Source organism: Struthio camelus, chromosome 1 (assembly GCF_040807025.1).
Source record: "Struthio camelus isolate bStrCam1 chromosome 1, bStrCam1.hap1, whole genome shotgun sequence".
In the NCBI taxonomy this organism is placed as follows: Eukaryota; Metazoa; Chordata; class Aves; order Struthioniformes; family Struthionidae; genus Struthio; species Struthio camelus.
Genome location: NC_090942.1, coordinates 107,673,619 through 107,696,237, shown reverse-complemented (window position 1 = coordinate 107,696,237; position 22,619 = coordinate 107,673,619). Strand labels below are relative to the sequence as shown.

Here is a 22,619-nt window from a genome sequence, read left to right as displayed (position 1 = left end):
AGAGTCAGGAAATGGACAGCTAAGTAGGGCAACGAGGTGCAGTGAGTTTCCTTCTTTATGACTTATATTTTAACAGATAGGCTCCCATAATATTGAACCAACTCAAATAAATAAAGGTAAAGTGTATGTTGAGACAGTCTGGTGGGCTGGTAAGAACTGGAACTTCTCGTTTTGGCTTTGCCATCACAGAAGGCGTTTATCTAATGATATTTTTAGCTGATAAAGTTAAATAAACATTTCTCCTATAGCTGCTGATGCAGTGAAAAGACCTGAATTTTCCAAGATCATGGTTATCTACGGCTGCAAAAGAAAGAACTCCCTTGAGATTTGCACATCCGGGGCTTTGCAATTTTGTATTTCAAATTATTACGATTTTCTCTCTTTTTGTAGCCATCTTATCTTAGAATAGTGTTTGGGAATCCTCACATCTCAGAGACCTGTAGAACTAGTGAATATCCCATCTTGTGCCTTCTTTCAAGAATAACGTGATGACACAGACACAGCAGCATTTTCTCGAGCACGGCCCGTCCTTTTGCATACTGTTTGTGACAAATAGACTGAGAACAGTTGAGAAACTTTCCTTGAGAAAAAGGAGTGGTTTTTGCCCCCAAACTGATAAATTACTAATGTTTTTGTGGGCTTCAGTGCTCTATGCTTTAGAGTTCTTAGACTAAGATCTGAGCACCAGACAACATTAGGATTTCTGTGTCCTATTTTTGAGGAACCAAGTCCCGGTTATCATCAAACAGCTAGCTAGATCCTAAGCTCTTTAGAAGTGAATAAGTCATTATCAGACTCTCATGTCTTACCAGTCCTCTTCCTAGGTGGAAGCCAGTTCAGAATTGTAGGACAAAAGAGGGAAGCCCAGAACAAAATTTTCAGAGTGATTTTTCAGGACTCAGGGCACTGTAAGAACAATCTTTTTACTTCAGACACCAAAGAATGCTAATTTTTTGCTCCACCACTGGCCTATCCCAGTGATCTTTTTTTTTTTTTCTCTGAAGTACACTTCCTAACCTGAGTTAATTGCAGTTAGTAGGTAGTTACTGTAAAATACCATCCAGCATCTTGATCACCTTGGCTTGGCTACAGCAATATTGTTTTCAGGATGTACTCCACTTCTACAGAACAAGCAGCCTGGACCTTAGGCTCTTAGATCTCAGCTCTCCAGGTGGGTTTCTCTGCCTGATTTTCATGTCACACATATGGATGGCCTTGTTGATTAAAGCTACTTTTTCTGATTAAAAAACAAGAGGGCCATGTTTTCTGTGTGACTTGCAGACAGAACCTTGCTTTCTCACAAAATCTCCCTTTCTGTGATCTTAGACAATTTCTGTAAGCTTAAGCATGCAGGGATTTCCAACACTTCAGTGAAAATCTGTCAGCTGTTGAAGTACTTGGACGCTCATAGAGGAAATACTAGATGTTTTCTTACATGGCTACCTGAGTCTGATCCAGCTTTGTGGCAGGGAAGGGCCTTCTTTCACAAGCAATGCTGCCAGCCTTTACAGGTCAACTGTTTGAGTGGTGTTCCTGCTTTTCTCTTTCAGTGAAGATACTTTGCAGGGCTGCTGCTACCTTGAGAATGAGAGGATTTAAGGATGTTACAGCTGATCCCTTGTTACAATGTGTTCATCCGAGACAAGTTAACCTTTTGTACACATCCAGGTTTCCACCCTAGACTCACCCATGTGGAGACATACTCTTCTGGTGTTTTTCTAAAATGGGTTGCCTCCCTTCTCCCAAACCACAGTGGGGATTTTAGTATGGACAATATACTTCAATATTATTTCAGTACTTTGGTGACTAACCTCTTATTCTGTCTCCCTTAAGATGGGATATTTCCATATTTGCCAATGTAAGATACAGATTTAAAAATTATATAAGAACGTAAATTAAAAGATACAGCCTTCATTGCATGTACACTTCTTCATACTGAATGAAAAGTAAATAAGTTATATTTAATTATTTAACTCAGTAATTATGTAAACACTGTGATAATAAGCAAAATTATCTTGTTTAAACTTTTCAGATTAATGAATGCTCAAAACAAATGAAACATAAAGGATGGTTGCAGCAAACAGCAAAGAATAATATCTGTGAACATTAAAGTTCAGTGCCACAATTTGCATGTTTAAATGAGATCAATTAGGTTAATGATGGATGAAAATAAGAAGTCCATGATTTAAATGCAAAATAATTCAGAAACTTGTGGGTCCATTTATTGCCAAACTTTCATCTTTCAAAGGGGATATCTAGTTCAAAGGGTTAATGTACAATCCTGACCTTTCCCATCTGCAGGCTTATGTTCAAATATGGTTTACAAGTGAAATATATTCTAACATAATTTATTTGTCTCTTTTATAGGGAAATCCAGAGTGGTTTATATATTCTGCATAGAAATATTAATAATATGGTGCATGCAGGTTATTCCATTTGGGTGTCATGTGTTTAAGAGAGGTCTCGAGAAGGTTTCAAGGGAAGTTTGGGAGGGATTGTTGATGATATTAAAAGTAGGCTGTTCGGAAAATAAACAAATATAATTCCCTTTCAGAAGAGTGAGTCTTTAGGCATAGGAAAGAGAGAATTTGTGGGAAAGCACTGAGAAGACAGGGGGCATGGTTACACTGGGAAATGGAGCACAGCAAGGTCATCCCTGAACCATTGCAAATGAATAATTGAACAGCGCAGTGCTTTGCCATGGGGAAATACTAGCTTGCGTGCAAAACCAGGTCAGCTAGGTTAGTGTGGTGGTATTCCTGAATTAATGAGTACCAGTGTTGGGGACACAACCTTCTGAAGCACACTATAGGCTTCTGAGGTTGCATAGTTAATTTGGTCACAACTGGTCACACACCATGAGTAGAAATCCCCGCAGCGAGTCAGTCAAGCCACTGGAGGATATGCTTGGGTGGGTGTGACAAAGAGGATAAGTTAGTTCATCTACCTGAAAAGACCAGAAAACTAACAAAATAGTGTAAAAAAAGCAGTGTAGCTTGTCTCCTGTTACGATGCATCCTTCTCTGCATGAGGAGGTGAGTTCCAGATATAATGAACTGCTACAGACAGACCATTTAGCCCACCAGCTGTATCCTCAAGACTGATTAACTGACTGATTTTTCAAGCTCCTAATCTAAGTAAACATTAGTTTCTGTAAAAGCAATTAAAAACTAACTAGTTTCTCTGCATTGTATTTGATGTGACAAATACCTACATGGATGCAGCGTGAATATAGTTTATATTAAGAGATGCATAGTGGGACTTTGCTGAAAAACCAGAAAGCACATTTTAAAATATCTTTGTTTTAACTACTTTATGTTGAGTAGCACTCACAGGATGGTAAAGACTGAGTGGCTGAATGATAGTTCAGTGTCTGAGAAATTGCAAATTAGGTCCCGATTCAAGAAAGAATTTTTCAAGTACGTGACTCAGATCTGTTAAGCTCCATGCTGCCTTCAAGCATATGCTTCCCATGTCATTTTCGATTTTTTCCTGGCCAAGACTGGGTGTTTTTTTCAGGTGGGATCTCCTTGGAAGGAGACTAAGAATTCTAGAATTGTGTAGCTTATGTCCCAGGTACAACTCTGGCCATTTTAAGCCAGGGAGCCAAATGACAAGAGGCTAAAGCTGTTCCAGGCCTTTGCTATGGAACTGTTTTGGGGACCTTTTTTTTTGCAAAAACTCATGAAAAGCAACCAGGTGAGATAATTTAGAGGAAAACATGAATAGAAATAGTTATTAGGACCATCCAAGGGGGAAAAGGTTGCCCCTCGTAAGGATATTCATATATATTCACAAGAAATAGATTGTCAAATTTGTACTCCCTGGCACTGCTGCTTAGTGATTTTTCTATAGTTCAAACTTTCATAATGTCTAATATGTGGTAGGAACTTCAGAGAAAAGCATAAAGCTTGAAAGGGTATTTGAAGTGTGTTTAGCACTCTGAGCTCTTACTCCACTAAACAACAGTTTTGGATGTGCTGCAGTTCTGATTATCAAGCCATAAGCAAGATAGCTAAGGTTAGACACAAGGGAAAACTAAAGGCCTTAAGCAAAAGAAACTGAGGGTGCGGAAAATAAAGTTACATTAAAAGGTCAGGCACTGACTCGGTGAGAGTTTTGTATATCTTGATAACATCAGACACGGAAGCAGAAGGTTTTTTTCTCATACTCTTTTCTTTACTCCTCTTAGGTGACATGGCAAAAACGAGATAAAAAACAAATATAATTAAGCTGGAGAGAGCACAGTGTAAGGCAACCAAGATGATAAATGGAGCAGAAAGGTTTACATATCTGAAAAGATTGGCAAAATTGGGATTGTTTAGTCTTTAGAAGTGGCATGACAGAAACAGTTAAAGAAGCTAAAGATTATAAAACTAAGCTGCAGCATTATTCTTGTTCACGGAACAAAGTAGAACTGGGTCGCCAAAGTAAATACAATTTTTACAATATCATTCATGAGTTTATAGCTTTAGGTGGTGCTAATTATTTTTATGCAGTGGCATACATTCATAATTGTGGTGCCAGTGCCCCTCTTTCTACCACTTAATTCAGCAGGGTCTACCGATATCTGCAGCATTATGCTCCCATTTTTATTTGCCACATATCAAGCATAAAGAAGGGTAAAAATGATCAGTGAATGCAGTACATCACAACAGGAAGTATAAGGTTTTAACATAGTAAGACTGTAAAACTTTTAGTTTTGGTAGTGTACGTCCTCCATCTTTTCCTCATTCACCTTCCATTATAGACTATCCCATTTTAATCACTATTTTTTTTTTTTTTTTAGCAATTATGCTGATTGAGTGTGAAATTACTGACAGCTGAGGTGTTGAAACAGGTACTATGAATATTTTTAACCAAGTACTAGATAATCAGTTTCACAGAATTAGTAACTTGGGTTTCCTGCCAAGCTTGATGCTTGAGTTCAGGCACTTGTGAATTTTGACGGAGGGAGGGAAGGAGGATTTCACTGATCAAGTTTTCTTTTCCCCTGCAGTGGCATTTGTTGTTGTTTGGCATCCAGAAGAGTGTTTTTGCACTCTTTTAGGGCAAGCAGTTATTGATTTTTCCTTCAAAAAGTATCATTTCAAAGTAAATTTGAAAAAGGCAAGAAAAAAAGTTGTCATATAATTGTCATCAAAGAGTCTCAGATAACAAAGGGCTCATGTGCTGTTTCTGGTCCTGCTTGACTGTAAAACAGTTTTTAGAGGAGTATAGAAAGAAAATACAGGAATATCCATGCAGATATAGTGCCAAGTGTTCACTTTTATCAAAGCTAAATATTTCAAAAAATATTATAAAGATTAATTTTGAAGCAGTGCAGCAACAGATATATTGCAATGAAATGCCATTACTGTGACAAAATCATTTGATCCGGATTGCCTCCTCCACAAATATTAGTAATAAAATTATTTGTCAGGCGCAAAATACTGAATTTTTATCTCTTCTGCTTAAGCAATGAGTCATTCATTATATTCTGAAGCAAAGTATCAAACTTACTGTATCTCCCAGGGTAATTTGATGAAGTTTACTAATGGAAAATGCTTTGCAAGTGCCATTCAATGCAATGGGGCATAGGCAGAAGCTGTGCCACTTGTCATTTATAAAAGAAGCCCAATTTTGGGAAATGCGGATTCACAGCTCTAGGATACAAGCAGCTGGTAAGTGTAAAAACTATTAAAAATGGTGATCACTTTCACAGTGCTGATTGGAGTACTCCTCTCTCTCCTTTCAGATCTCATTCGGGATATCCAATTTGTTCTTTTTGTACACAGGAGAGTGGTTTGTCCTTAGAATTTATGAATCTCTTTTTCTAAACTTAATTACCTAGGTTTTTTTTGGAAATAGGAATAAAACTGTGTAGAAATACATAATTTTCAAGAAGTTTTGTAATTGCCACCCATTTACAAAAATGATTATCTTCTCTTAGTTTCTGAAAAAAAGATCCCTTAAACTATCCTGTGCTTACTCCAGTGCTGATTAATCAATAAAATAGATACATCATCATTTTCAGAAGCATCTGCTTATTTTATCTTTGCATCTGATGGAAAGGTTTCAAGGAAATAAGAGAGAAAAGGCACTGTGAAAAATGTGGAAGACTGACATACTTAGATTTTATAAACATACTTTAAAAAAAACCAGACAAAATAAGATAGAAAATAAATGAATTATTCTGTCAGGAAATTCTTAAAAAATCTTACCATCCGGCAGTCATTTATTACCAGGTAGCAATAATCTTTTATTGTTGGACTGTTAGATTTTTATAACCTTTTTTAAAATGATAGCACCAGAACTGTTGTTGTTCACTGATGCAATAAAATACCAGGGAAATTTATTGAAGCTCTTCAATATTCAGAAGGCTTGAGCTCATAAAATAAAGGTATGAAATAAAGACATGTTGTTTGTAGCTCATAATTTAGCTAAATTTGTAAGAAGAAATGTGTGTTGTAATGAATTCAATCATGCTAATTTGGACTCTGGTACAAAGAGGAATTGGTGGTTAGTGTGCAAAAAATTAAACAGCAAGGTAAATAAATTTAAAATGACTGAGTAAAGCTGAGTATTATAGATCAATGCACAAGACGCTGCTGCACACAGTTAAATGGTTATGTCAGAACCCAGAGCTATCTGGGAGCAGTCAACTGGCAATAGCTGAGAGGTGGGACGCTAATATATTTGTATCTCTTTTGGTGGCAGAGGAAAATTTGCAAGTCTTCCTGGGCAGTGACAACTGCTGCCTATGCAGACTACTTGAAACAATAACCCTTAGGGAGACAAACCTGCCCATTCATCTGGGCAGGGTAGTAATACTGTGATGCATCGCTCTCGGGACTCTCATTAAAAAGAGCACAACAGGTTATGGCAGGAGGAGAAAGTGCAGTGCGCCTTGCCAACTAAACAGCATAATTTCATATATTGCAAGGAGGCACAACCCGTTCGCTCAGAACACAAGAATCCTCCTGTTATTTCTAGAAATCCCAGGGAAATTTCCTCCTTACCAAATAATTAGACAACCATAACATGGATGTTAGACCATCAGCAGCATCCCTGCCACACACTACCTTTTTCCCTGTGCTGCCTGGAGCTGAGTTGAATGTTTTCCTAACTGAAGAACAGTTAATAAGACACGTTCCTTGTTTTGCTTTGCGTCCATGAAGGCAGAACCTGGCATTCATGGGAAGCTCAGTGCGAAGCATATCTCTCTCCCACAAGCATAGCTCTCTTCCCAAATGGGTCAAATGCATATTTCGTATTGATGGCTCCAATGCAAAATTACATTGTTAAACAAAGCCTTAAGTTTATTTTATTAGCAGTACTTTTAAGTCTCTGTAAGTCATTGTGTATAGAAGAAAATAACTTCTAGTCACAACAGGTTATTAAAAACATGTAGTCACCATCCTAAAATATTAAGTAAGAGGCAATATCAGTAGTTTTTAGAAGGAAAGTTGTGAATAACGCTTCTAGCACTTCTTGCTGTATTATGAGCATTTGCTTTCTCTGACAAACTGAACAGCTGATTTGTTCTCCTCTCTCTATATTGATGTAATTCCTATTACTTTTAACAGAATTTGCACACAAACACTAAGTCCAGCAAGGACCACAGATTTCATTATAACAATCTCAGATTCTCACCGGAGATGGAGAGACATTCATAACAGCATAAACTACAGAGAGAGTCATCTTCAAAGAAAACATATATCAGAATCAAAGTGTTCCAGTGGAGGCCTAGGGTCAAATTATGTTAATGAACTGTTTTAAATTATTTAGAACATGAAGAGGGAAAGGCATGCATTTGCCCTGATTTGGAAATAGGCATCTGCTCTTTTAATTTGGTTGCATGGAAACTAATCAGATTGAATGGGAGGTCATTTTCGAGTTTTATTGATGTTTGTTTTAGTATTATATTGTGTGGAGATGTGTGTACCTTTTTATTGGCAATAGGCAAACATGAAACACATGGTTTGTGATTGCTGCTAGGCTGTTTTCGTTGAAAGCTCAGAATACTTCTAAAATTTTGTTTGAACTCCTGTGCCTCCCCTTCTTTCTACCATTTTCACTAGATCTAGCCCTTTTGGTATCAGCCAGTCTTCTACATTCAATCACTGAAAAATAAAGCAAGCACCAAATCTGCTATGTATGTGTTTTAAGAAAGAGATTGAGAGAGCAGATATCATACCAAGGTATACCATTCACAGAGGAAAGAGAAAAAAACTCACCAATGAATTTTTATTTCTGGACCCCCAAAGAATCACAAACTAAAATATCTAAAGAAATTCATCTTTCTCCATGTACCTTACATACCACTTTATTGAACTTCAGATGTTACTGTTGCTAAATGTGACAATTTTTCCATGCCAAATCTTTTAATATCCTAAAGACCAGAAAAAGCATGGTTCTGTGGTGAAGGGACAAGACTGGAAACTGAGAGAAATGTCACCTTTCTGACACTGTCACCCCTTCCCATAGAATGAGCTCAACCTACCTTTCTTCCCACAACTCTCAATTCTGGCCAATAACACTTTCTATAGAGATAAAAATTCTTAAGTTTTATTTTAGTATTTGTTCATGTAAATTGCATACATTCAAACATTATGTGTAGTACTTGATAATATATGCTAATGCCATAAAATGTTCTAGAATAATCCTAGAGTATGTTTAGCGAAATTAAAGTGATTTTCTTCCTGGTTGCTACTTAAATGAGCATATAACTTACTTTATATTGTTGTTGTTATTATTATTATAGTTGGACTGCTTTGATCAGGACAAAAACATGATAAGCAGGTACAAGGAGATGGTCTAAACGTTTGTGAAATTTCTGTATAGCATGCAAAACCATGAAAGGCCAATACTACAGTAGATGGTCATTGAAATTGTGTATATCTTGCATCTTCCTTTGCAGTATTTCATTTTGAGAAGTAGGAGTTGTACACAATATGCATTTCTTGCACTTAATACATTTAAAAATCCAAAGGCCTGAAAGGCATTGAGATACCACACTTCATATGGAATAATAATGTGCAAGGAAAAATATCCTAGCTGGGTATATACCCTTCACCAGTTTGGAAAAGGGATTGTAAAATTTGGGCTACTACTAGTAAAATCTGTAATACTTGCTTACTGGCATTGAGTTTGCATTTAGTGATTTTTAGAATTGTTTGTAAATGTTTAAAACTGTTTAAATATTAAAAATATTACCGTCTTTGGCAAGTGAGAAGGATGTCATACTCCAAGGGGGCCAGCTCTAAAAAACGCATTTGAAAACATTTCAGTAAAATCTTGATATGGCTTGAGAACAGATGTACCAGAGACACTTGTTGCTAAGCAATGCCAGAAGTTTCAGTTAAGCATTCCAGGGAGTGTGTGGAGAATATTAAAGTTCTAAGGGTTTTTCCTTTTATGAGTGTGCTAATCTAATTTTAAAACCAATTTTTAAATGTAAATAAGACTAATCGTACGTTCCTTGTTATGCTGGCTCGAATTTGCGTAGGGACAGTTTGCATAGTACTGATTATTTGTGGACTTCTAATTTATAATATAAAATGGGTTAAGAATTTTCTAATATCTTTCCTTTTTTAGTGTTTCAGAAAATCCTATTTTGTCCAAACTAGGACAAAGGTACGAGAAAAGTGTTCTCAAGTTCAAAGTGAAATCTTAGTTCAAAACCAGGGTGGAAGAGAGACCTCAGAATACCTGACAGACCTCTGTTGTCAAATGGCATGGGAGTTGAGCACATGAGTCCTTGCACTCCTTGCCTCAGACCAGTTCTTAATCCAAAGACTCTTGACAGACTGAGTGCTCTAATTACTGGATTACTGTCAGCTAAGTCTTATGCTGGATCTGTTCTACTTAGTGCGACTAAGTCAATACTCAGTGGAATAAGGAACCTCATTTTCTCGTAGATCCCAGCACAGGCTCTAATCACTCATCTAAAGAGCTAGTCTTGGTGGGCTGGTGAATACTCACTCTTAAACAGCAGAGTACCTAGAAATGAGGCAGTGTAGTCTGAAGTTTAGGGGGTGTAGCGGCACTCTGAGATGCAGAATGCTGAAGTACAGGACACTTCCTCAGGGAATAATTATACTTTCTCTGTAAGTAGAAAGGAGCTCTTGTTCAGTTCTGCTTCCTGGGACTTTGGCCACATTGGATGATATTTGGGGTACTGAGTGTAAATGTCATAATAAGTTATTGCATTCATTTTTTTAAAAAAAAAATCTATAATTCAGCAGAGAAATTGAAAACCAGGAGCCATAACTTGAGATCTCTACATCTGATACAATATTCCTTTGGAAGTTTTTGCAGCAGAGAGCCAACAAGAGCTTTTTTCTGTTAAACTTCCTTTCACTGGAAGCCCAAGGAATGCTAAACTTTAAGCACTGTAGAGAGCTGCATCTTAAGTGAGTGTGAAGTGAACTCTAGCAGCAAGTATTGTTCCTGTTGCACTTAAGTATATATATATACTGATTCTCTGGAGAGAAGGCTGCCTGTACATTTGAACAGATGCGTGTCTAGCACCCTGGTAGTTCTAATGAGGAGAGAATTAAGGAGAGAATGTTTTATATCATAACAGAATTAATTTCTGATTACCGTATGTGATCCTTGTTCATTTCACTGCCAATTCCTTTTATCTCAATGCCTTGCTGTAATAAATCTTTTACAATATTACCATTTCCTCTCATAAACTTATTTTTTTCTGAAATGTGGTTAGTCCTGCACACCTTTTGCTGGTCAGTGCCCTAGGACATCCAGGGGTCATACATTGTTCTATTCACTCAACCGGTAGCTGGAAGTACCGTGAAAAACTATCCAGAAAAGTTCTAGTAATCAAGTTAGCTAAGGACTAAAAGAGCTAAGGCCTCATCTTCTAAAGTTACACAGGAAGAAGAGACTAAATTACTTTTTATTATCTTGGAACAAGAACGTGCCATTAGGCATTCGTTTTCTGACTCTGTTGGTGACGTGCTTCATGATCTTAAACAAAGCTGTTTAGTTTTGTGCATTCCGTTTCCTCTTGTACTCTGCGGTTGTTAAGGACTTACATATGCACTTTAACATAACTTACCACGTGCGACTTTTCAGGGGCTTCTATGTGATTGCTCTGGATGAATTAATTTAAGCGTACATGTAACCTTTTAAGAGCTTCACTTTAGGGTAAACTTGCTAGGCCACTCTCCATCCTCTTGGAAAGGTGCTGGAGAACAGGAGAGGTGCCTGGGGACTGGAAGAAAGCCAGTGTCACCCCGGTCTTCCAAAAGGGCAAGAAGGAGGAGGCAGGGAACTCCAGGCCTGTCAGCCTCACCTCCATCCCTGGAGAGGTGATGGAGCAGCTCCTCCTGGAGGTCCTCACTAAGCATGTGGAGGACAGGAAGGTGATCAGGAGTAGTCAGCAGGGATTCACCAAGGGGAAATCACGCTTGACCAACCTGATAGCCTTCTCTGATGGGATGACTGGCTGGGGAGATGAGGGCAGAGCAGTGGATGTTGTCGACGTGGACTTCAGCAAGGCTTTTGACGCTGTCTCCCATCACATCCTCATAGGGAAGCTCAGGAAGTGTGGGTTGGATAAGTGGACAGTGAGGTGGATTGAGAACTGGCTGGATGGCAGAGCACAGAGGGTTATGGTCAGTGGTGCAGAGTCAAGATGGAGGCCTGTAGCTAGCGGTGTCCCCCAGGGGTCAGTCCTGGGTCCAGTCTTGATCAATGTATTCCTCAATGACCTGGAGGAAGGGACAGAGTGCACCCTCAGCAAGTTTGCTGATGATCCTAAACTGGGGGGAGCGGCTGACACAGCAGAAGGCTGTGCTGCCATTCAGAGGGACGTGGACAGGCTGGAGAGGTGGGCGGAGAGGAACGTCCTGAAGTTCCACAAAGGTAAATGCAGGGTCCTGCACCTCGGGAGCAATAACCCCAGGCACCAGGACAGGCTGAGGGCTGGCCTGCTGAAAGCAGCTCTGCCGAGAAGGACCTGGGAGTGCTGGTGGACCACAAGTTAAGCATGAGGCAGCAGTGTGCGCTTGTGGCCAAGAAGGCCAATGGTCTCCTGGGGTGCGTGAGGCAGAGTGTTGCCAGCAGGTTGAGGGAGGGGATCCTGCCCCTCTCCTCAGCCCTGGGGAGGCCTCACCTGGAGTACTGTGTCCAGTGCTGGGCTCCCCAGTACAGGAGAGACATGGCACCACTGGAGAGAGTCCAGCGGAGGGCTACAAAGATGATGAGGGGACTGGAGCATGTCTCCTAGGAAGAAAGGCTGAGAGAGCTGGGCCTGTTCAGCCTGGAGAAGAGAAGACTGAGAGGCGATCTCATCAGTGCGTACAAATATCTAAAGGGAGGGTGTCGAGAGGATGAGGCCAGACTCCTCTCCGTGGTGCCCAGTGACAGGACAAGAGGCAGCGGGCACAAACTGAAACACAGGAAACTCCATGTGAATGTGAGGACAAACTTCTTTCCTGTGTGGGTGACAGAGCCCTGGACAAGGTTGCCCAGAGAGGTAGTGGAGTCTCCTTCGCTGCAGATGTTCAAAACCCACGTAGACGCAATCCTGGGCAATGTGCTCTAGATGACGCTGCTTGAGGACGGGGGTTGGACTAGATGATCTCCAGAGGTCCCTTCCAACCGTGGTCATTCTGTGATTCTGTGATTCTATGTTTTTTAGGATTATAAAATACTATAAATACATAATAAACTCTTCCTTATTTGAAGCAATGTAAAAATAGCAAGTGCATTTTGAACAAAAGAAAACACTTCTAGTGAAGGGGATCTGATTAACAGGAAAGGTCGGATGAGTGATAACAACCACCATTATTTTGAAATAATTTCAAGGAGATTAAATCAATCAGTAAAGTAATTCCACAAAGTATTAAAGTTGCCATTAGTTATAGCTAAGAGTATAAGAAAAAATCATGTGCTGAAGTGTTGAATTTCTTTATGTATCAGATAACATTCATTATCAGTGTAAATTGAAATACTTTTTCCACATGCATTTACCAATTCTGTATGTTGCTGAATAAAGATGATACTATTTACCATGCTAATATAGGTGGAATTATGAAAAATAAAGAGCCTTGTCAAAATTCGGTACATTTTCCTAAAGCTTTGAAATGGCTTCTCTGCTCTTGTGCAATGAGGTGCTCCAAAATTAAACTTTTGCCTTTGGTTTTCAGAGACAGGAAGGCATATATTAAAAAACATTCCTTACTTTCATCTGAAACTGCTATTAAGCTGGTATTTCCAGGAGAAAGTCAAGTTCTCGGCATGGGGTGGGCAGAACAATGCAAGTATCTTGCTATGAGTCTAAGACGTGTTTGAGTCTCAATTCAGACTGGTCTGGACAATCAATTGCAGCTTGTAAGTGTCTCATTATTCAATATGAAGTACTTGAGGGCCATGCAGCTCTCACACTGTTGGAGTTGCAGTTGAATAAATAAGTCACTGAGTATGGAAAGCAGTGTGTTTACTATGCAGGCTTGCTGGATTACCTACACTCAAGTAGAACCTTTTTTTTTTTTTATGGAGTTTTCCCAGTACTTAGGGTTTTGGTGATACTTGCCCTCTAGATAACCTCTGTAGAGCTCACGGTAAGTGTGTATCTGTTGGTACCATGAAAAAGTTATAATCACTAGTCCCTTGATAGACTAGTAGTAGTTATATCACTACTCCCTCTACTAGAGTAGAGTCCCCACTACTCTTATGTGTTTGTTTTGGTTGTCCAGGGAGAGTTTTTTTTGAACAAACATCTACATTACTTAAAACGAGTTAATGAGCAAATCTGAAAACTTTGTTTCACGTAGAGAAAAGAAAGTAAGTCAACCTATTTTGCCATATTGCAGTTCTTGCTATGTTTTTCTTTCCTTTAGACTTTATTGTCTATTGTTCCTGTTTTTTGGAGATTAGATGCTGTTTCCATTGTTATGATTAATACTTCTGGGTGTGACAGGCTAAAGCCCACTCTACTGATACCATACATTTTTACTTGTCAGATACTTGTAAAATGAACAGCTCCGCCAGGAGATGGTATTTTGTAATGTAGAGTATTTTAAATTCTGGAAAAATACCAGTCAGCAGTGCTCTATTCTCTTTGTTAAAATAACATTTTTAGGTTACTTATGATGCAATTAGTCTAAAGATTTCTTCTCATTTTAAGTATTAATGTGAATGAGAAAGTGGAGGATGAGTTTGTCTTAAATGTTTCCTTTTATAAATGTATATTTTAATTCTGGAGAAAAAACAAGGGCAGCATAAAAATGAAGTGAGAAAAGTAACACTGAGATTTAAGCAGCCAAAACAGAGTATCAACTAGTCTTTTTAAAGGACTGTTAATAAAAAGATAAATGGTAAGCTTCACTATAAACTGTATGTTGAATTTATTGTGATGTTTCCTGTTTTAAAGAAGCAAGTAGTTACTGTACAAGTTAATTAGTAGGGATAACCACAATATATATTTCCTGCACAATCTTACTGTGCTTTAGAGAATAAAACGTAAATGTAAACTCCTTCATAATCTAAGTTAGTCAGCTCTGTCTAGAAGTGCACAGAGAACAGAGTGCTGTCTGGGGCATTAAACAAAGCAAAAATGGGAACTGTATCAAGATGGGAAATATCACTGCATTAATCTGTGCAAATGCAAGCTTAATTATCTGAAAGCCCCTCTTCAATTTTTGTTTGAGTCACTTATGGTAATGTGTAAAATGCTGGTCATTTTTTAAATATTTAAGGGAGCAATGCTAGCTAGGTGGGCCTTTAATTTCTTTTTTCACCTCTGGCTGTCATTATTACTTCCATGCAAAATTTAGCTCTTTTTCACATTTTTCTGGAAATCTCTTGACCTCATTGCGTTAGTTGTCTCCATCCCTCAGTTAAATCCTTCATGTATTCCTGTCTGATAATAATTTATTCCTCTGGTCCAATGTATAGTCAAGAGAGTAACTTACTCATCTCCGGCAGCACCACTGAAATCACAGAAGTACTTGATGCTGTGATTTATCAAGGCACTTCAGGTCACTGCCTTAAGCATGTCTAAAAATGAAGCAACTGCCTGCATGAACCCTAAGGATTAGTTGCCAGCGTAATGGTTTCCAGGGTCGTTAAAAATGTGAACTTTTGGAACAGATTTGCTACTGGTATAAGGTTAGCACAGCTCTACTGAAATCCAAATGACTCTGACAATGACTTCAGTGGAATTATGACAAGTCTACACTAAACCTTCCACTTTTTTTGTCTTGTGCAGTTCTGATAATTATGATATGCCAAAAATAAAATTCAAAGTTAGAAAAAGCTTTATATCCAGGCATTTGATACTCCAGAGGGTTGTTCTGCTGTTCAGAGGGACCTTTAGAGCTTGGAGACAAGGTGGGAGAGGAATCTCAGGAAGTTTAACAAAGGGAAGTGTGAAGTCCAACACCTGGGGAGAAATAACCCCATGCACCAGTACAAGCTGAGGCCAACTGTCTGGAAAGCAGCTTTATAGAGAAGGCCCTGGGGGCCCTAGTGACAAGAAGCTGGCCATCAGCCAGCAATGCCCCCTTGTGGCAAAGAAGGCCAATGGTATCCTGGCCTGCATTAGACAGAGTATTGCCAGCAAGTTGAGGGAGGTGATCCTTCCCCTCTGCTCAGCCCTCGTGAGGCCAAACCTGGAGTGCTGGGTCCAGTTCTCATTTCCCCAATACAGGAGAGATATGGAGCTATTGGAGCCAGTCCCGAGAAGGGCTGCTAAAATGGTTAAGGGGCTGGAGCACCTCTCATAGGAGGAAAGGCTGAGAGAGCTAGGACTGTTTTAGCCCGGAGAAGAGAAGGCTCAAGGGGCCATCTTATCAATATATATAAATATCTGAAGGAAGGGTGTAAAAAAGATGGAGTTAGACTCTTCTCAGTGGTGTCTGGTGACAGGATGAGAAGCAATGGGCACAAACTGAAACACCGGAAGCTCCATCTGATTCTAAGAAAAAGCTTTTTATTTCCTGTGAGGGTGACTGAGCTGTGGACCGGGTTGCCCAGGGAGGTAGTGGAGTCTCCTTCCTTGGAGCTAGTCATAACCCAAGCGGACGTGGTCCTGGGCAGCCTGCTGTAGGTGACACTGCTTGAGCAGGGGGGTTGGACTAGAGGATCTCCAGAGCTTCCTTTCAACCCCAAGGATTCTGTGATTCTGTGATTTTTTTTAATTGTTTGCATGCTATTACGTGTTTAATAGAAATATTATTATTTCTGTAAGAGATTGTGTCCTTACAGTCTATCATTTTTCCACTTGATTTTGTAGCATCATACTCTTTCACGTTGTCTTGGTAATGGGATGTCTGTGGCGTCACTTGTCACACTGCTACTTCAGTGCTAAATCAGATACAAATTGCAAATTGGGTGGGCCAAAAATTGGATAACCCTAGTTTTGTAGGTTAAAGTATTTCTTGTGCCATAGATGAAGTTTTGTTTTGTTTTTTTTTTTTTAATATTAGGAAACTATAGAGGAAAGCAAAGGAGTTAGTTACCTTTTACTCTTAGGCCTAAAAATTTTCCTCTCCAAGAATTCCTAAGGAAAAAACTGTTCTGTGTGGAGATGTTGCTTTCTCTTTGATTTTTTTTCTCCCTATAATGAGGTGCCTCTTTAATTCATGTAGCATATTTTGATTATGAGAATTATTATATGTTTGCAAGCCAGCTGCCAAAGTGTTTTAAAAATTAAAGACCTGCTATCAACTGTTTTATTCTGCATGAATTCACAGTATTTATATAATATATCTTTCTACAGTCATAAGGATAAAGTTAATTCCAATATATAGGAATAGTATTTTTAAGCTTTTGAGAACAATTATAGACTTTTGTGTAGGGCTTTTCCAGATATGTAAATAATTCTTTTTGTAAATTTTGGGATAAAAAGAAAAAAAAAGGTTCTGTTTTAGGGGCAGCATTATTGCATTTCAGAAATAATATCCTGTAAAATGGCTGTAACAAGGTATTTTATCTAAAAGCCTATTGTAGGTTTGTTATTATGAGTTTCAAGCTTCTGCAACAATAAAAGCACTCTTATTCAAATGTATATTATTGCATTCATTCCTCTAATAGCAGTATTCCATCATATCAACCTATAAATAGACAAAGAAACAATAGCACAGAGTACTTGTTATTCATCCTCAATACTTTTTATTCCATTGTTAGGTATCAGTCTGTAGAGTACTCACACACAATATTTGCATGGAATACAGAAAAAAAAAGTTATTTCCTCTGAGCATACGTGTGCTTTCTATTTGTGTTTCCTTGAGATATAAAAATGTAGTGTTTCAGTTGCATTCATCATTTTTATTGCCGTCTTAAAGACAATGAGAATTGCACAAGGCTTCAAATAAAAGCACCTCCAAGTGTAAATTAAACGTTGGGTGTAATCTTTTGTAAATAGAGAAGAATGTACTCTACGATAATAAATCCTTTTCATGTATTTCAACAAGATGTCTATTTTTTTCTTCTTCCTAGATACACCTTTAGTTAAAATCATTTCTTCCAATTCATGGCCTGAAGAAGGACAATCTATAATTTTGACTTGCGAATCCAAAGGAAAACCAGTGTAAGTGATTTAACAAGCAGTATGTTTTGTTATTTTCCTTATTCTGCTGTGATAGCAATCTTCAGCTGCAGAAATCTGCTGTTTTTGTCTTGTCCTGGAGTGCGAAGTGATTGCTGGTATAGAAAACCCCTTGAAGCCTGTCTTCATTAAGTGTCTATAGAAGACTGGTCTTTTACTTTGTCATCTAATTCAGTTTTCAGGAAGAATTCCAGCTGTGAGATTTTTTTCAGTCAGGTATATCAACCTGAAAGGAGTGCCAGCTTAATCAGTCACTGTTTACATCAATGAATTGATGATAGGAGAGACAAAACATCTTATGAAAAACTTCCCATACCAGCTAGTCTTAGAGAAAATATGTTGAACTTTCTGGATGCTTCAGCTGTCAAGGGAATTTGAAACAAGGGAATTTGAACTTTAATGATACATGCAATTTAACTACTTGGTTATATCAGAATTCCAAAAGATTTACTCTGCTTTAAGAATATCAGTTGTTTTACTTGGAAATTAATATCCCTGCCAACAGTATTTTTAAAGGCAAGTCTGCAGAAACTACTTCTTACACAGCATCTTCTATTTTAAAAGATTTTAAAATGCTTTCCCTATAGTTACAATAGACCTCCCTCTTTACAACAGAAACTTCCTCAGTGGAGCTGTTGTGCATTTACCCATGAAGAAACATAAATAGCCAAGTTGCTTAAATATTAACCCAGTACTCAAAAGATTAATATATAATGTTGTATAGAATGATGGCATGTAGCTTTAGAATGGTCTTGAAAATAATAGGGTGATCATATTTAGGTTAGAAATGGTGCAAATTACATACCAAAAATCATGTGTCACTTAAGGCTGAATTTCTCCCTAGCGTAATTTTAGTGACTTTATGGAACTGCTTAATGTGGGAACCTGAAGTCAGATTTAGGTAAAAGGTTGGGAGTTGAAGTCCAAAGTTTCCTTTTTGAAAAGCTCTGAGTTTTGTCTAGCATCATTTCAACTCCATAGGTGCTTTTCTTTCTTATATTGTATGCTTATATAATTTTAAAGTAACTCATTCTGTCCAAATCTTGACTCAGCTGAGCAGCTCAACATCTAGCTCGTGCTGTAACTCTGCTTGAAACCAGAACACTGGGAATCCTTCACATTAATCTTATATGATGCTCAGTGTAATCAATTTTCCATGTGCTCTAGGCTATGTAAATACTTCACAAAATTCAGTTCCAGCCACCTCTTGCTTTTATAATATACTTGAAGGAGAAAAAAGTACACATTTATAGAACAATCTTTGAGCCTTCACCCAGGTATTGGGAGGTATGGAGTAAGTTTCCCCATTTCTTTCCAGTCTAGCAGATGTGTAAGTGTTTATTTTTATGGAAGAGATCCTAATTATCCTGAGTGAGCAATTGGCTAGGTGGAGTTTAGGATTTTCTCCATCTCAGTGTTTTCCAAATGATGAACAGTCAGCAGCTGCGTGCTGAAAGTACTGTTTGGCATAGTGACTTTGGATATCCTAGCCCCAGGTGCTTAATTTTCCCTGTTCAGCTAGCATTCACAGTAGGCATAAAGACTTAAGCAAGGCAGTCATTACATATTTTTAGTTACTGTTGCACACCAGGTAGATGCCAGTTCTGATCTTGGCAAGAAAGAATGCCCACTCAAATCTTTAAGTACAATACAACATTTAATCAGCATATTCAAAGAGAGGAGTGAAAGAGGTTAGCACTTAAATCCTCTGTCCCTTCTGATACTGGAAACCCCAAGATGATACATCATCAGGCAGACCTACTGTCAAGCAAAAGGGTGTTCACATGAGAACATGCTGCTTCACTTTTAAATAAAGACAAGGACATGCAGGTGGCATAATTGCCAGTGCCATGTGGGTGCTGCCTATAGGCTCCTCCATTACAATTAGCTGGCTAAGTTTATCCTGTGGCCATATGTGCAGTACCGTACAGGCCCTGTGCCCATGTGAGTTTACTCAGGTCAACTCTTTTGTGTGTCACTATCTCCTCAGGGTACAGTAACCTTCTGGTTAGGATCGCTGCACTTCCCTGTTGTTTGTTTCAGGGGAGGGCCAGTTTGGCCCTTCACGTTTTGAGCCTTTAAATCATAAGAAAGTTTGGAGGATTGATTTCCTGGTTTTGTGCTTTTTTAATTTTGTAAGACAGACAGCTGGATGTTTGGACAGATGGATGTAATGGCGGGGAGAAAGACGGATGGTCAGGTTCGTTGTGTAATACTGACTGCATGTTCCATTCCTCCAGTGATTTCACCTACCTCTAAATTTCAGATCAAAGTATGATGTTCTTCAGTATCTAGGGGTGTGGGAATCATTTCAACTATCTGTAATCATCTGCACAGTAGATGTCTACCTCTGAGCTGCTCAATTGGGCTTCCATTTACATTTAGGGGAGAGAAATAGGCACTGTTATGACATGACTGATCTGATCTATGCTAGACACCTACTGGATAAATTGCTGCAGGGGACCTTTCCTGTGCCACTTTCTCTCCACTGACTACATAGAGTTTAGACAACTCAGTTGGTTATCTACCTCAACATTTTGGGAGACCAAATATAAATGTCTAAATATACGTATTTATATCTATCTCAAATTTAAATCTGCATTTTTTTGTTAGATGCATCTCACTTTATATATAGCTTATAATCACATTTTCGTAATCTTTGTTGGAAAATAGCCTTTTTTTCACGTGCCAAAGGTATTAATCTCTGTTACAGAAAGAGACAATTAATATTCTCAGATTTTAGATTTTCTTTTAGCCCTCAGTGTCAGTTATTTCTGAAGAGATTAAAAAAAATGGAAAATGATATGTTTTAGCTTGACATATACAATATTTTACATTTGATACATTAAATATTGTAGATATTCTTTATATATTAGTATTAGGAGGTACTGGTAAAAAAAAAAAAAATAAAATGGACATCCAATTGAGGTATTTACTGAACAGGTTTTTTTCAAAAGAAGACTCAGTTGCAACCTTAACGGATTCAAATGCAAATTTTTCACATGGTTTTGAAAGGGCAGCCAAGGAAAAATTCCACACCACAGAATTATCAAGGCAGGGCACCTGTATGTGGTGGCCTTCAGGGCACAAATATTTTGAGCCAATAAACGCACCTCTAATTGTGCATACAACAAAAGCTGCCAACATCAGCTGCTCTGTATTGCTTCATTAGGTCAGTCTTTTGCGGCGCAGAGCCAGTAATAAATAGGCATCCTCCTGGGAGCAGTTTGCAGTTGCTTAGCATGAAAAACAGTAACATCACGCTCCCAACCTACATTGTGATTACCTTCTGGCTTGGAGAGAGAGATAAATTGGAGAGGTCCACAGAGTCCAAATATGTTTGTGTCACAAGATGAGTAAGTGATGAAATAGTAAAAAGAAAGAAAGGGGAGGGTAAACTGTGGGCTACCTGAAGAGCTCAGAGCCAACTAGAGGCTCTTCATCGCCATTCACACACTATGGGTTAACTTCTATACACACCTGTCAACTTTACATTTGGTTTCCTGTGTGCAGGAGTCAGCCATACCAGTGAATGAACACTTAGTCATAAGTACATTCCTCGTATGTCTCAGAGCAACCTTCTCAAGCTTCAGAATGGCATTAGAGATTTATATGAAGGAAGAATCAAGCAGGATTGTGGCTGTGGTGACATTCATGATATTGAATTGCTGCAGAGTAGTCCTTTCCCAAAAGGGAAAAGCTGAATGAGGCTAAGGCTAAAATATACTTGCAAATCTTGCATCTCACCAAGCTCCTCCTTGCAGTGATTCTGTCCCTCAAACTACATGCATTGTGAATACCCTTATATTGTCATTCAAAGCTACAACATAGCCCTCAGGAAAAACCCTGCCTAACTCTTGCCTTTTAGCAGGGAGCAGGAGGGGAATTTTGCTCAGACCACCACCTGTGCAAATCAGCTGTTTGTCCTCTGCATCTCCCCCTTAAACATCATTCTCTAGACAATTGTCAGATGAGAAACAACCGTTTTCAACCTGTAAGAATTAGAGAGCTAGGGCACTTCTTCAGGGTATAAGATTTGGCTTGGCCTGTCAATGGCCATGGTTTTGGACAAGAGAAAAAACAGCATCAGGCATCTGAATCTGTGCGGTATCGATTGCCAAATATGCCAATGCTGGCTGGAATTATCCCAAGGTCTGAGGTCCCTAGTTGCTACAAATGGATTTGTCACCACACCTTCCTAGTCCTGGTGTGGTGGCATGAGTCCAGTGAATGGGCTGAGGGGCAGGAAGGAAGCGGGGCTGGGGCAGAGGTGGCAGAGAGGAAGATGAGAAGATGATTCAGGGAGGCAGTGTGAGGAGGAGGTAAGAAGGGATCCACAGTTTCGGTAACCGTGCTGCTTTACCTCTCTGCTCATCACTGTGAGGAAGAGGAAAGCTGACTCCCATTCAGGCTCTGTGCTTATTACTAGTAGGGGAATTACTTTGGAGGAAAGGGCTGTTGTTCCAGGTAAAGATTCTGCTGCTGCTGCTGTACCAGTGTGGTGAGACCCATAAAAAGAGTGGGCCAGTTTGCTGTGTGTTCTGCAATACTTTTGCAAAGGGAGGCTGTGCAGGGATTGCTAAGGTGTCGCAGATTAATACAGGCTCTGCTACCATTTTCTCTGGAATATGTGTTGCGGCCCGTGAAAAGATAGGCTGCCTTGGCTGCCAGAAGCGGTGCTGGGGAGGCTACTGCAAGAGCAGTCAGTCCTTGGGCTGGCCGCCTTGGGGCTCTGACTGAATGTATTTCATGACACAAGTCCCACGTGGTGGGGATGATCTTACTGACCATGGTGTTAAGTCAGAATGGGAATGGTATGATGAGGGGAGGCCTCATGCAGTGCCTTTTAAAAGATATGTATCTTGCTTCCCTATATAACTCTGGATAAGTTTAGTCCCTCCAAGATCTAGCATCAAATTCTTTAAAAAATTCAGGTTACGCTTGGGGATTTAGACCTCTGGATTTGGTGATATTCTAATCTTGTTTGTGTAGAACCTGGGCCACCAGTGTGAATAAGTGTGAAATAAGTGTGAAAAGCTGATGTTTGGAAGATTTTAGG

General features: G+C 39.0%; 1 protein-coding gene across 4 annotated transcripts in view; it reads left to right on the top strand.

Moving 5' to 3' along the window:
* Window positions 1–22,619, top strand: part of CADM2 (cell adhesion molecule 2) — a 688,964-nt gene that overhangs the window by 575,068 nt on the left and 91,277 nt on the right. For all 4 annotated transcript variants that reach the window (XM_068910540.1, XM_068910560.1, XM_068910555.1 and 1 more), the window contains one exon: window positions 17,452–17,542. In XM_068910540.1, the coding sequence (XP_068766641.1) occupies window positions 17,452–17,542 (91 nt within the window). The remainder of the gene's footprint in view (window positions 1–17,451; window positions 17,543–22,619) is intronic.